The following is a 15802-nucleotide window of genomic DNA, read 5'->3' as shown; positions in this document are numbered from 1 at the left end:
TATATATATATATATATATATATATATGTGTGTGTGTGTGTGTGTGTGTGTGTGTGTGTGTATATATTTTTTTGTTACGTAGAAACGTATCTTTGTCTCATGTATAAGAATTTTATGGAAATAATCATATTCTGTATTTTAAGAAAGGTAAGATTCTCCAAGAATGACGAGAGTTGTATTCAAAACATAAAATTTAACATATCTTGCTCGTGTCTATTTTACTCATCGTTTTACAGACAACTGCAATCTGGGTGTTTTTTTTTTCTGTACTTAGGATTACCTAATCGGAATGGCTTCAAACATGCTAGTGAGATAGCAACTGCTGCTATCGATATCTTATACCACATCAATACCCTCGCAGTACCTGCATATCCAAACAGGAAATTCAGTATAAGAATTGGAATACACACCGGTTTGTTAAATTTTTTTCTCGTTGACAAATTGTTACTGTATTTATTTTCATTCTCTCTTCTTAGCAACCTATTTTATACGTGCAATAGTTGTAAAAGTAGGCTTGATGAATTGAACGGCATAGGCCTGCATATATGGTAAAGACATGTCCGCATGCGATAAATGACACGCTGTTCTGAAATTCAGAACGGAATAATAAGAAATATGAACTGGCCAATAAGAAACTGGAAATTGTAAACGCGTACGTGTGATTGGTTGATGATAATAACGCGCTCACTTGCTAACCGATAGCGCTTGCTAACCGTTAGCTGTATCCGAATACCGCTAACGGTTAGCGTTAACTGATCGGGCGTTCTCACGGAGGTGCTAACGGTTAGCGCTAACGGTTAGCTCCCGATTCGGGTACTAGGGCTCTTGTGAGAACTGCAGGCGTAACTTTTCTAAGCCGGGCTTTAATCGTTGCATTGACTTCCGGATAACAAAATGACCAATTAGCATTCAATTACGTACGCTGTGAGCGAGCGTACGTACTTTTCGCGAGCAATGTTTTGAACACGTTTCCTGGTTACGGTTCATTATTATGCAAATTCTCGCCTGGCTAAACCCGCTAGTCTGAACGCCCGGCAAAGTTAAGCCAGGCTCAACGTTGAGCCGGGCTTAACTCAAGCCTGGCTTATCTCCAAGTCTGAACGTAGCCATAATTAGTTTTGGTATCCTGATCGGGATTTTCTCGTATGGACGCACAGCAGCTAACGGTTAGCAGGATCCGGATCCTGCTAACCGTTAGCAGCCGTGTGAGAACATAAGCCATGTCGTCTTGTGGGATCTTAGCAACAATATCCAAGGGGCAGGGCTTAGCGGAAAGGTTCATTGATTGAATAACCAATAACTGACATGAACCGTAACCAGGAAACGTGTTTCAAAACATTGCTCGCGAAACGTACGCTCGCTCACAGCGTACGTAAATGAATGCTGATTGGTCATTTTGTCACCCGAAGTCAATGCAAGACCCCCCGCAACGATTAAAGCCCGGCCTAGAATATTTGAACACGGTGGCTCCAGGCCTAGTTACTATATAGGAACACAGCCCGGCTTGAGATAAGCCACCTAGTTCAGACTGGCAGGTGGATAAACCCGGTGAGTTGAGCCGGGTTTATCCACCTAGTCTGAACTAGGCCTAAATAATAATTGGATGATGGATTAAATAATGAATTGGTTTATTCACTGACTGACTGACTGACTGACTGACTGACTGACTGACTGACTGACTGACTGACTGACTGACTGACTGACTGACTGACTGATTGACTGACTGACTGAATGATTATTGTTTGATTGAATATACAGTACATTACAATAATAATTTCACTTTACTCATGTCGATAGGTCCGGTTGTGGCAGGTGTAGTTGGTCTGAAAATGCCGCGTTACGGTCTTTTCGGCGATACCGTTAACATTGCGTCACATATGCAAACAAATGGAATGGGTTAGTTAGTAGTAATAGTAAAATAGATAATAGTTATGATATTGGTACTATAATAAATTCTATTATACGTCCTTACTTACACTACAATATAATATATTGATATACATTATACTGTATATACTTACGGTTATAAAAAAAATGCCAAAATATAATAATGTATCTATCATACAGCGCAAGATGGTCTAAAGTTTATATCTTTACATTATTATTAGGCCTATTTATTATTACAGTATTATTATTATTATTATTATTATTATTATTATTATTATTATTATTATTATTATTATTATTATCATTATCATTATCACTCATAGATTTATAATCGTTACCGGTACCGTTTACAATGTATATATTGTTATGTTGGTTATATAAGTTAAATATTATTTTCTTTCCAATAAAATGTATAGCAAACCATATTCACATTAGCAGAGATTGTTATCTAGTTTTGTCGGAATTTGGAAAATTTTCAATGCTGTCACGTGGTAGAATCAAGATAAAGGTAATAATATGCAGCTCTTCGAGTAATAAATTGTGTATTTTGTATCATATTGCATAGGAGATCGCAACAGCTCGATTTTTAGACCTAAAAGCATTTTTCTTAAGGGTTCATGTTATGTCTAACCTGTGCAGCACAACATCAGTTATGGATTGGATTGGATTTATTCTGTGTAAACACCAAGAACTTATTTCCAGTGGGGTCCTTCTGGTGGTGATTGAACAGTACACCGGGCGACAATCCCCACTTTTTTTCCGAATAGTGTACAGCGTTCTTTAACGTGCACACGGGACCAACGGCTTAAACGTATCACCCGAAAGACGGTTTAACTTGCATTTCAGCAACAAGGAGAGCAGCGATGGGAAACGAACCGGGGGACCTAGAGATCTCCACGGCTCAGCCCACACATAGTGGCTACCACCAGTTTAGCCGACTAAGTTAAGCTTCTCTCAAATGTTATGTCCAATTTTCAATCTTTTCAACTTTTCATCAACGCCAGCTTTACGTTTTTATTTTTAGTGAGAGCTTCACTAAACAAAGAGGAGCAGTATTGTTATTTATGTTTTCAAAAAAAAAAAAAATACAAAAAACAAAGGATGAACAATTGACCACATTCACCTCAAGTGCACTTTTTCTTTCTTTCTTTCTTTTTTTTTTTGGATCCAGTTTTTGATCCAGGTATCTTTGTTTTGTTCTGTTATATAAAATTTAGTATCGAATTCCCAAGCCTAAAAACTTAAAATCGGAAGAATCCACTCTTGTCTGCTTAGTGAAACTTACCTTTCTCGGGCCCGGGGAAGAGAATACATTATTTTGAATCTAGTGGCGTGGAAACGCGCTGTTAGCCCTCGTTCCTCTTTTATTATTTCTGTTAATTCACCGAAATCTAAGAGGTTATCCTTGTCCGTGGGACAAGCGCGTACTTCTTGTCCCTTTTCTGATTGGTAAGTAGTTTGCTTACCACATTGGGAAGGCCCATTTAGATCATGTTTTCTCTGCACTCGTTTATTGTTCCAGTTCATAACTTTTGTATTACAGCATCAATCACTGATAAATGTTCCCGTGTAAATAACTGGTATTATAGAATTAGTATTTTTGGTTTTGGGGTTTTTTGCATTTTCAGTGTATTAAGTAAATGTTTTAAACTCTTAATTAGTACATTGTATTGTACCTTAAGTACCTTAATTACTATTTGTTATTTATTAATTATGTTTTTATTATTGTAATTCATTGTATACCTTATTATTTCTGTAACAGTATAGCCTATTTTTTTAACACTGTTGTTGAATTTGTGTTGTTTTAGGAAAAACAAATGATGGAGACGTATTGGCTAATGGGGCGTGACGACTTTAGTCGAATCATCAATATAGACGATATCCAGTCGATTAGTACAACTGGTGTAAAAGTCCATGAGCATCGTTACAAACACATGTACGACCAAGTGTGCACGGGTAGGATCCAAGTGCGTGATACGTTGTCATCTTTAATGACGTGTAATTTATGAAAAGAACATGCGAGTGTTCGCAATTTCCGCACAAGTGTTTTTAAGCACTAGTGGATTTACATTCTCGTGTGTCTTAAATTCAGGTTTCGCGGAGGAATAAGAGGATATTAGATATTTTGTAAATATTCAAGACTTAAGATTTAAGATTCATTTATTGACACATCTATTAAAAAATACAGATTATAAAATGGAAATTCGTTGTTTGGATAAGAACATTTAAAATAGTAAACAAAACACAAAGTATATAATAACATTGATAATTGCATAGGCCTAATAAATAAAATATATTGTGACATGAAATGCATACAAAGATATTCTAAGACATTGAAAGGGTGGCATGTGATTTTGAATTTACTAAACTGGGAAAAACTTTGGATGCCTTAATAGGCCTAATACAAATTGAAGCTCGTAATTTATTAGCCATCCATGATTTCTTTTTAAAACTGAGGCCAAGAATCTAGATGCTAGATTATTTTAGAAAAGGCAATACAATATAATTATCATTGTAGGTGTAGAATACCGGGATCATTTATGTTGATGGTACAGGTATTGACTATGATGTAGGCTTATGTGTAACCTTACTGTATGACGTCAAAAGTGTAGTCTTTTATTGGTAAACCGTGATGTGAATATTTCGATATGATTAAATATTATGTCTATTACTGTTAAATTATTGAATTCTCAATGAACTTGTGTCTGTCTTTGGAAGAATTTGTGAGCACTTGTAACACAAATGATCCTTCCACACTGATCGCCCTGTAGGGATCCTCAATAATCCGAAAGCTACAGTATGTATGCATCTCTGTGAATATTGCTTTACAAATGTTTATTTACATTTACAGTACAGTGCACCTTACAATTCGATGCCCCTCTAATTCCAATACCCCTCTAATATAGGACCACTTATTTAAAGAACCAGATAACAATTGTAAATCTTTTAACATAAATCTAAACCTTTAATAGGAGACCGAACCCCAAGATCACCCCAAATTTTCAGTCATTTATATTATCTTGCTACAAGAATTTGTTATCATCTGACACACACATGGATGTCCTGAAATGTTTCTTGAAACATTTGAAGAGGAACGGAAACCAGTCACTATCTGTCATTTTATTGATGTTTTTTATTTTCTTGACTGGAAAAAGGCGCGCTGTCTCACACAGCTCATTTACCGTAAACCGACCCACACTGACATTCACTTACCCAAATGATCGTTCCATCACCATTTTAATAAGAAAGGGGTTTGTAATAGACTAAGTAGGAGTCAGTAGAAGGGCACACCATCAGTGATTTTCAGACCCTTCAATATGAAACTATATTCATAAACCACTGAAACACAATGGCTACCAATCGAATGACATAAAACACCGAACAGGCTATTTATTATGTTTACCTTAAGGCCAACTCAGACAGCGTCGGCCGACGCAGCCCAACCCGATTTATCGTCGGGGACAGTCTTAAGCCGTCGTGAGAAATGTCTTGGAAATATTAAACACGTTTAATATTCTACTACGCGACTGCCCCCGACGCACCATCGCGTCTGCGTTCAACTCACACAGACCCGACGCGACAACAAATCGCGTCGGGCTGCGTCGGCCGACGCTGTCTGAGTTGGCCTTTAGACATTCACATCAAATAAAGTTTTTTTTTTCCTTCAAACATTTCTCTGTTGTCTGTTGTCTTCTATCTTCAACTATTAAAACGGTTCATCGCCCGTATACAAGTAAACCGCAGACACCACAACAATAACCTGAGACAACTAGGCCTACATAAAAGTTTGTACATTCATTCCAATAGCTCGTTAAAGTTACTATTGTTTCGTCCCCAAGAAAAAAGTTGACTTGTCTGTCCTAAGTATTCAAAATTTAAGTTGGTCTTTTAAAATAACATCTAAGACTTATTATCTTAACCACTCACAACAAATCTCCGAACATCATAGACTAATAATTCAATTCAATTTATTCAATTAAATTTATTTAAAAAAAACCCTCCAAACAAGGAGAAGCATACATAAAAACACGTTCAAACATTGGAAATAAAACATTGACTTAAATTATAAAATTTCAAATAATTTAAACACAGAATAAGGTTACTTAACTTGCATCTACGAGCAGAATTTTAAAAGGTAATCTTCCTATATAAACGTACATACAATAATACAGTATTTTATATAAATACATGATGAAATAGTAGTATAATTATTATAAAATACAAGATTATAGTATGTTATCCAATCACAAAAAACTTCACCACGTTGTTATAGTGTTAAAAGATTAGAAGCCTTGGAGATCCTGATTTCGATTTATATTATGTTCACAATTTTTACTGAAAACGGGGCATTTTTGTGTTGGGTTTGAAAAAGGACCACCACCAAACAATTGAAAAGCATACGACCAAATCAGGACATGTGGCCCCTCCTTCGTTTTGCTACTAAATTTCAATGATAATTAATGTTATGTATTGAAATAAGAAAAAAAATAATAGAATACAGTACAAATACGTGCCTCCACCACACGTTTGAAAAATTCTGGATCCGCCCGTGCAGATTTGAAAGCGTCCATACCGGGGCACACGCCCCTACCACGTTTTGCCACTAAATTTCATGCAAACCAATGTCATATATTGAAATATGAAAAAATACAATACTGTACAGTTCAAATACAGGTATAGTTTTTCGGTAATTGAAAAGGGGGTTATTGATAACCATCTAGCTAATAGAAAATGAGATTCAACAAATATTTCCCTCCCTAGACAGTTGGTTTTGCAACCGATATTGTATTGGGAGCAGCTTATGTGTCAACGATATGTCCCCATCAGGATCTGGACCTGGATAGTTTATACTTTCAAAACAATTTTGAGTAGAATAGACAATACTTGGATTGACTTCCGACAGTTTGAGTACCTAGCAAAGTAGTTTGGGATTTCAAGCAAATGAATAAATACAGTATTGCAAAACTAAAAAAAAAAAAAAAAATATTTTAACATGCCATCTTCATTTTACATTCAAAATTGACTTGGTTCACTGGCAGTTCATTAACTTACTTGAAATGCGTCATTAGTGGAGGCTTCGAGCTTCCTGCATCCCCATAACAACCGTTACTTCAAACAAATTACAGTATTATCAAAGCCCCACACAGTTGCTTATATATAGGTCGATGTGCCTCTGGATTGACAATGATTTTTTTAATGGTCAAATAAATAAACAAAATGAAAGAAAAGACTCTTCACAGTATTTTCTTTAATGACTTTAACCATGCAATATATACAGGTTATGTTAAAATTAAAATAATCCTGTCATGTACCACGCAGTCAAGCAACAAAAGCCAAGCCACAGCTTTTTAAACTGATGTCTCAAGCTCTGTCCAGATTATCAAATTTTCTTTGACAAAAAACTTTTTTATGCCCATATATAGTCATGATGTGACTATACATGGTTATGTGATGTCATCATGACCATATTTAGGCATGTCACATGTTCTTATCCAATAAAATTTGAGAGTCTGGACAGGGTCTAATAATAATAATAATAATTTCAGATTAAAAACTTTCATCAGTTGAAAAAGCTTTGGAGACTAGTTTAGCCGTAGGAGGCACTCAGCACTAGCGACCGGCATGGGTAGAATTGCTAAGTAATGAATGGATATCACATGCTATTATAGTGCCAGAAATGATTAATAATTGGTCAAGCATTTGGAACATTCATTTTAGAGAATACATGCTCATATAACTTCAATTTTTGAAAATCAAATGCATTGGTTTCTTATATTACACACAAATATCTTAAAATTGATTGAAATAATTGAATCATATCTGGTCACTGCAGGTCTCACTGTGGAATTATGTGTTGGATATTATACAACCAGCCTATTGATCTTCAACCATATATAATGGTTATTAAGACTTGCGACACAGCTGTTAATCATAATTACCAGGTGTTTGATTGATAGCCTCAAACAAAACTGGTGCCTGAACTAATTAAAGTCATTCAGAAGGAGATTACAATAATAACAATTTATATAGCTTTGCTATAGAAAAGGGCACAAATATTATATTGCCCATAACAGTGAGTGTAAATTTCAACGTATGGAATATTGATAATTATTTATGCACACTGACGACTATGCTTAAATATTATTTATAAGAAAACTATACTGCTAACTAGTAAAATGGCATCCAGCATCCAGTGTCACACCAGTACTGTGCATATTATAAAAAATATCATCAAGCATCTTGTTTCAAATAAAAAGCCATTAAAATCATGTACATCCAAAAGTGTGGAATTTGGATTAGTCTACAAATGGCTATTACAATTTATAGCATATTGATAACACATTTCATCTGCGATTTTTGGGAGAAATAGGGTTTGAACTATGTGTCTGTAATCATCTGTTCCGCATCTCGACATTTTGAGTGAAGTAACTCTCTCCTGACTTCAGGGGTGATGCTTTCATGAGTGTGTGCCCTAAGTAGGTCCATCAGTGCCTCTTTCTGTTCGTTTGATATATCCTCTTTATAACGCTGCACAAAGGTTAATAAACTCTGATGCCACAAGACTGGTAACTCCCTTTTATCGCTAACAAACCTAGAATTTAAGAAAGGTATTTTTCAGTTATCAAATATCCGAAAAAATTTAAAATACAATACTCATTTATTTAAATGAAAGAACCTGAAATTAAGCAGGAATGATTACTCAAAACGCAAAGCCAAAAACCAACATCTACCAAATGAGCAAAGTTGATGCTCATGTGAGTTTCTTACCTATCAGGTCCAATGCGGCCTGCTGTGGTATGGCAAACCTGCTAATGACTGGCACTCTGTATCTTAAACTGCGGTGGTTGACCTTTCCTATCATTGGACTCTATTTCTACCCCTCCTGTTATACACCTAACTACACTTTTGGAGTCCTTAGGAGGCCAGCTTTACCCACCAGAATCAGCATAATAAGCCATTGGTGTGTTTTGGTCACATGCAAGTCATCGAGTTAAAAATTATTTTATCATTATAAATTTAAATTTTACCTTATAAAATGGTAAACAACGGCATCAATGACCCGGTATGGTAAAGCATACTTCTTATCTAATAACAACTTGAGAAATATACTGTTGGCACCGGTGTAGTCCATTTCAGAAATCTTGAGCAAAGCAGCACTTGGTAGATAGGTGTTGCAGTCATATTATTAAAACATCATTGTAGACAATTCAAATGACAACCAATATTTTTATTTTATTTTTTATTTTGATTTATAGTGCTTTTCCGAGAGACAAATTACTGTACAAAAACAGATTTTTTTTTACCTGATTGAGTGCACTGAGATGTTTGTAGGGTGCTCAAGCAAGCATGCATATATTATTATTATTATTATTATTATTATTATTATTATTATTATTATTAACTATAAATAGATGGTGTTCCTGTTCACAATTTGCAAATATGCATCAGTGGAAGATGTCTGCATAAAAATTATCAGTATCTGCATCAAATAGCACAACACTTTTTTAGACAGCAACAATGCTACCAACATGGTCCTTACCTCACACAATGGTAAAAGAATTCCTTTGAAAAATGCAGCAGGCTTAAACAGAGATTTCTTCAAAGCCTACAAAAGAAAAAAACATTAAGGAAATGAAAAGACTAGTAAATTCTACGAAACTCCATACCGGTACATTTATAGGTGCTCTGTTTTACATTTTAGACTGACACACAGCATTAGGCAAAACAACTGCCATATTCTTCATCTCAGAATAGATATACATTAAATAACCCTCAAAAAGTAACAAAATTAAGTTTCTCCTTTTAATGATCAAATTATATATCACTTCCAACAAGAAACTGAACAAAACAATTAAATTTTGCACTGAAAAAAATACTTAAATTGATTACTGGCCTCCATGTAGGAATACTATTAATTTTAAGTCATTAAATACAAAGAACGCAATAAAATTATTGAAGTGCTCAATACAACTGAAAAATATTTGATTGTTTCTTTCGAAATTAATGATACTCATTTTGACAAGCGATGACTAAATAAAAAATTTCAGTTCCGAAAAAATAAATCACTATGCTAGACAAAGGTCAAACCTTTTTTCTTGTATTTTCAATAACACTGCCACAATTTATTTCCTATGACGCCAGTCTATGCTAAATATGTGAATATAAGATATTAAGACGTGACCTAACATTGCTAATGTTGTGCAATAATACATGTACTCTATAGCATACAAACTGGTATGTACATTTTAAATGAAATCTAATTTGTGTGTTAAATACTGTGAAATTTTTTTTTAAACATTTATAATATACCGAAATAAATACAGTATTTAAAATTTAATCAAAGATGGAGGGATAACATCCTCACATACACTGGAACAACAAACTTGCAACAGCGGCAATGGACAGAAAAAGATGGCTAATGCTGGAGGAGGGCTTCACACAGCAGTGGGTGAAACAACCTGATTTTTTAGTAGTACTTTATGTATAAGCCAACTGCCTTGAGCATGGAATTGGGTTGAGTCAGCTATCCCAGCGGGCTAACCTATGCTAGATAGGTCTAGCCTACTGTAGAACTCACAGAGTCCATACATCTCATGCTAAATTTCAATGTACTTTATCTCATATTATTTCAAAATCTCTAAAACCAATTTATAGTAAGTGTATCGATGTGCATAAACATATAAGAAATAATTATAGAAAATATAGTACCATGTAAAGATGAAAATTTAATCTCTTGTACTCTGCAATATCATCTCGAACACGTGGAAGCAGCACCAAGTTAAAAAACCTGATCAAAAATGGAGGAAATGACAAGAAGCACATAAAATATTACTTCAAGGTTGCATGCCATGGCTTCTGCTTAAAATAGTACTAAATCTTTTGTCCTCAATTACTAATGACATTATTCAGGACAACAAAAGGTAAATTCTGTGATTAATCATACAAAATAATTATTCACAATGTTAAGGTCAGGAGAAATGAGATTGTATTGCACAGGTCTCACCGATCCACAATCTAGGGTCGCCTTTCAATTTTTTCTTGGCAAAACTATGTTTTTATCCTAAAAGCTACAGAAACACACTTGATTAATGTGTGAAAAAAATAAAACTCATTCTTTATAATTATCTGGGTATGTTTGCGAGATATCACTATAATCGACCCTTCATTTTCAGGGGTGTTAGTGCACGTAACCAATTTCCAGTTATAAGATATATTTATGAATATTAAATGCACTCTGGTGAGTGAGCCGATAGGAATTTAATGCTACCATTTTGACTTAGGTTTGGAGTAACACAAAAAATATATCCTGGCCAAAATATGTAGTACAGTACATCAGGTATAGTTTGTGACCATCATAAACACAGGAACATTTGCATTTTTACAGAATGCATAAAAAGTGGTAAACCATTTCTGACCTTTGTGCCATCTTTGCATTTAAATTACTGGCAAATATTCTAGTAGCTTGGTACATAGCAGCAGCTGTCCATTTCTCAGGTTCAGTCAAATACAAAACCTGAAAATCAACACTTAATAAAAATTACTCATACAGTTTGCCCTCCAATTCGCGACATCCTTCAGGACGTGAAAATTTGGGGTGGTCTCGGGGTTGGTCTCCAATTAGAGGGCTAGCTTTGTGTGCTAAACGGTTGAAGATTGTTATTTGGGTCTTTGGAAAAGTGGTCTTGAGTTAAAGGGGTCTCGGATTTAGAGGGGTCTCGAATTGGAAGGTGCACTCAGTACGCCCTCTAATTCGAGACCACTTTGGGACGTGAAAATTTGGGCTGGTCTTGGGGTTCGGTCTCCACTTAGAGAGCTAGCTTTGTGTTAAAAGATTGAACATTGTTAATTGGTTCTTTGAAAAAGTGGTCTCAAATTAGAGGGGTCTCGGAATTAGAGGGGTCTTGGAATGGATGGTGCACTCTATTTATTTTTTAAACGTATGTATATCTACCCATAATAATATAGTATGACATATTTGAAGCCTAATTTTGTTTTATTATATACTGATTTATAGAGATTCTATTTTCATTTGTCTACAATGCTGTGCAATGATAATTTCCCTGTTCATTAAAAACAGAATTAATCATTTAAAATAAGAAACCTCCTTTAATTGGAATGCCTATCCATATCCGTCTACCCCAAAGGGTGGATAAAGCATGCACATCATAATTACCATTGTTACTACCATCATTATTATAATTATGTTCATCATCACTACCAATGCCACCATCTTTATCATCATCATTTCAACCAGCACCATCATCATTCTCATCACCAACACACCCGTTCTCATCATCACAAAACAGCCCCATCATCTTCCTCATCAATCACCTCAATATTATAACATTAAATTTTACCTGTTCCCATGCCTGTAAACTTGGAACAATCTTGAATGCTTTCGGTAGCTTACCACTGCGGTACCTACTAAGAATCTGCCCGACACCTTTGTACACTCCAGTAAGCCTAGGATCCATGTCAACAACTTGAGTACTCATATCTTACAGGACAAAAAACATGAAAAGAATATAGAATTTAAATCAAATCTATAAATTTTATCTTATAAATTAATAAACAAGGTTACACGGATTCTTAACTTACCTCGTTTATAACAACAACAAAAAACAGAAAAATATATTTTATGTAAAATAAATTTATCTTGTAAAACTTACAGAACTTAAATTAAATGTGCATTAAAAATGATAACAAAAGGTCCCCAAAAACCAACTAACCTGACATTTGTGATGCTACTTCTGTCTTTTTTTCTGTAAGTTTTTCCATGATTATATCCGCTAGTGTCCTTGCTGCCGGTGTTGACTTGTTCATAAATTTTTCCAGAGCTTTCTCATCATCCTCATTTATCTCCTGATAACAAAACAGTTTGGAAACAACCTTAACAACAATTAATAACATACAACAACAGGAAAAACATTTACATAAACTAAAATCTTGTGCCAAAATCTACTACTTACAACAACATCTTCATAATATACTCCATCTTCGTCATCTTCGTCCACCTCATCCTCTTCATCAGAGACTGTTGATGCTCCTAAACTTGTTGTCTTTTTCCTGTTTATCAAAAAAATATCAAATTACTGTAGTAAACCACTTTTCATTCATTGTTTTTACTCTAATTACTTAATAATTAAATATGTATCAATCAAACAACTAATATTCAATAATCATGTTAACATAATTTACAAATTATATTCTCATATAAAGTAGAAGCTTTGTCAATACGATGAGCAATGAATAACAACCTTTGCCTTAATAATATAATAATAGACAGAGCAATATTGTGTGACACCTTTTCGGAGGGGGAGAGCCAGCAAGGGATAGGTCAAGAGAAATATTCTTCTGTCAGGCAGATGAGGTCATCTGCCTGAAAATTATTTATATAAATGGAAATTTAAAAAAAAAATTAAATTATTTTATACATATTAAAAATGTAATAATCAATATCATCAGTAGTTATCTATGTAAGATGTGCAAGTGACCAATGTAATTTCCCTTTTATATTTCTCCATGCTGTTTGTTAAATTTTTGCTTCAAACTTATGTAGAATATTTATATATTTTAATTATAACTTAATGTAAAAGGACTTCATAAAATAAGTTTTTAAATATTTTTCATGGTAGCTTTATTGATCAAAAATTTTTTAATATTTGGAACTATACTTTTGTATATAGATTGTGAAATCATGGAGGAATTAGTTTAGTCAATAAAAAAATAACAAATGATTTGGTAAATTTTAATAATTTTGAACTTAAACCAACTAAATCTTGGTAGTAAAAGAAATAACGAGAGAGAAAGAAGAGAGTATGCAGTATTACAGTACCTTGATGTGGTTACTCCATAGTCAACTTGTAACTCCTCCTGTTGTAACCTTGCCTGATCAAGAATTTTGCGTGACAGCTTCTCATCCACAAACTGAAAAAACAAAAGTCAGAAATTTAAAAAAGAGTTTTTAAAGATATTCTGTTTGATAGAAATATTCTCAAATTACATCAAAAGCAAACATTTAATTTAAATAGTGAAAAAATACTGTTGCATCTGTGGAGTTCATGAGTGGAATTCAACCAATCATGAATTACAGTACCGTAAATGCTTGAATAAACGCCGCAGCACTTATACAATTTTTGAAGGCTTCAGTGCAGCCCTTATTCAAGAGTAGCGCTTATTTGAGAGCTTATTCAAGAACGGAGCTTACAAGAGACATATTGGCATGGCGTTTTCCATGCCCGTTCCCATGTTACCTATCTCACATATTCCCGTAGTTCGCTAGGCCTATCATTATAGGTTCAACGTCATCATAAATAAACGTTTATAAAGAAATACTTGTGTATAATATGTAATCTCGATTAGGCCCAGCGGCGCTTAGTGAAAAAAAAATCACATTTGGTGCGGTGCTCATTTGGGAGAGGCGCTTATTCGAGCATTTACGGTGATCAACAACCACGAAGTCAAAATCCTTTCACATCAGTGGTGGATCCAAGGGGAGGGGGTTCAAGGGGTTCAGACGAACCTCCCTCTGTGAAGAAACATAATAAAATAAACTGGGTCCTGGCTTACAAAAGGCATGCTAACTTAGCTAGGCGTAGATTGAAAGATCAGACAAACTAGGCTTAGCCCAACTAGTTTTCAATAAAATAAACTATACACACTGTTTTTGTTCGCTGTCGTAATAATTTATGTACGAAAGTGTGTTCTTTAGGCATGGATCGGTTTATCGATCCATGGAAGAAAGACTACATATCTAACTATTCAATGTTGTTGGAATATAATAATATAATGCCTGTCTTTGTTTTTTTTCCCTCTATGATAGGCCTAAAGAATGAGATAAAATTACCTGACCTTTTTTCAAGAGGGGGAAAACCTTGAATTTTGAAGAACTTAAAGGTCATTAAAAGACTCCTCAGAAGTCGGGAAAGCTTATTTCCGGCCATCTAAGAATCAAAATTTTCCCGGGCCCCCATTTCATTTTGGGGTTTTTTGAGAACATTTTGAACTCCCTCTTTTAAATCCTGGATCTGCCCCCCCTGCAAATGATCACTTTGAACAAGATTCATTTAACTACAGTACCCAGATTGTAAAGTAGCCTGCATGGGAAATGCATCCGCCACGCCAGCCAAGATTTCCAGGCAGATTTCATAGAGAAATGTGAACGAAAATATCAATCCAATGTATTGCTCCACTAGAAAGTGGCTTTGTTAAATTCGATTCCTAGCAGGCCTAGCTACCATTTATATACACACATAACATAACTAGGCTCGGGACTAGGCTAGGCCGAACGTCCAAGGCTCGTTGCTAGCCTACCAAGGGCATTCGGGCCATAACGATAAACAGGCTCGTACATAAGTATCACTATCAGCCTAGGCTAGACTAGGCCTAGTAGAGGCCTAAGGCCCTAGGCCTAGCCTAGCTTAAGGTCTAGCCTAGGGCCTACTGTAGCCAGACAGAGGGCCTACCATTTCTTCATCATCTTGACGCTGTCGTGTCTTATTCCTTTGAGTTTCTCTGACTGACTTATTTTCAAGAATTTGTTCCGACAAGGAGACATTTTGATGGACAGAATCACCTGCTCCTTTTCTCAGTTTCCCTTTTTTTGCTTTACCCATCTCCGTTCAAATAGCACGTGTGTGTTGTGTTCTGTTCATGGTTCTGTTACTGTTATGATAACTACACTCCATTGCGCCAATGTTTAAAATGCGTCAAGCACATCTTCAAACGCGTTTTCCAAGAGACGTTATACGTGGTGCAAACACTTTGTGACGTCACCCCGCGCGTTAAGGTAGAGCAAGGAGGTACTGTATTATACCGGTCGGTAGTATGGGTAGAGCCCCGATATCTAACCCCCGGCCCGCGGCCAAACCAGTGGTGGCGCCAGGACCTGCCCGACGGAGGGGCTAAAGGCCCC

The 15802-nt window shown here is 35.3% G+C and overlaps 2 protein-coding genes across 2 annotated transcripts in view; one reads left to right on the top strand and one right to left on the bottom strand.

The window, feature by feature from the left end:
- The window catches only part of LOC117124677, a 7082-nt gene extending 2646 nt beyond the window's left edge, over nt 1-4436 (top strand). The window contains exons 3-6 of the mRNA XM_033271009.1: nt 275-412; nt 1798-1896; nt 2304-2395; nt 3696-4436. Of these exons, the coding sequence (XP_033126900.1) occupies nt 275-412; nt 1798-1896; nt 2304-2395; nt 3696-3896 (530 nt within the window). The 3' untranslated portion in view covers nt 3897-4436. The remainder of the gene's footprint in view (nt 1-274; nt 413-1797; nt 1897-2303; nt 2396-3695) is intronic.
- Nucleotides 4437-7065: 2629 nt separating this feature from the next.
- On the bottom strand, nt 7066-15562 carry LOC117124676 (bystin-like). Its single transcript, XM_033271008.1, has 10 exons — nt 15354-15562; nt 13724-13815; nt 12858-12954; nt 12618-12750; nt 12246-12385; nt 11304-11401; nt 10597-10675; nt 9379-9493; nt 8916-9048; nt 7066-8479 (listed from the first exon to the last, which is right to left on the bottom strand). The coding sequence occupies exons 1-10, from the start codon at nt 15501-15503 to the stop codon at nt 8266-8268; spliced, it is 1251 nt and encodes a 416-aa protein (XP_033126899.1). The 5' UTR covers nt 15504-15562; the 3' UTR covers nt 7066-8265.
- Between the last annotated feature and the right edge of the window lie 240 nt (nt 15563-15802).

The sequence above is a fragment of the Anneissia japonica genome, unplaced genomic scaffold, assembly GCF_011630105.1.
Source record: "Anneissia japonica isolate Jap-2015-1 unplaced genomic scaffold, ASM1163010v1 scaffold284709_len978187_cov192, whole genome shotgun sequence".
Classification (NCBI taxonomy): Eukaryota; Metazoa; Echinodermata; class Crinoidea; order Comatulida; family Comatulidae; genus Anneissia; species Anneissia japonica.
This window is presented reverse-complemented; position numbering and strand designations above follow the sequence as displayed.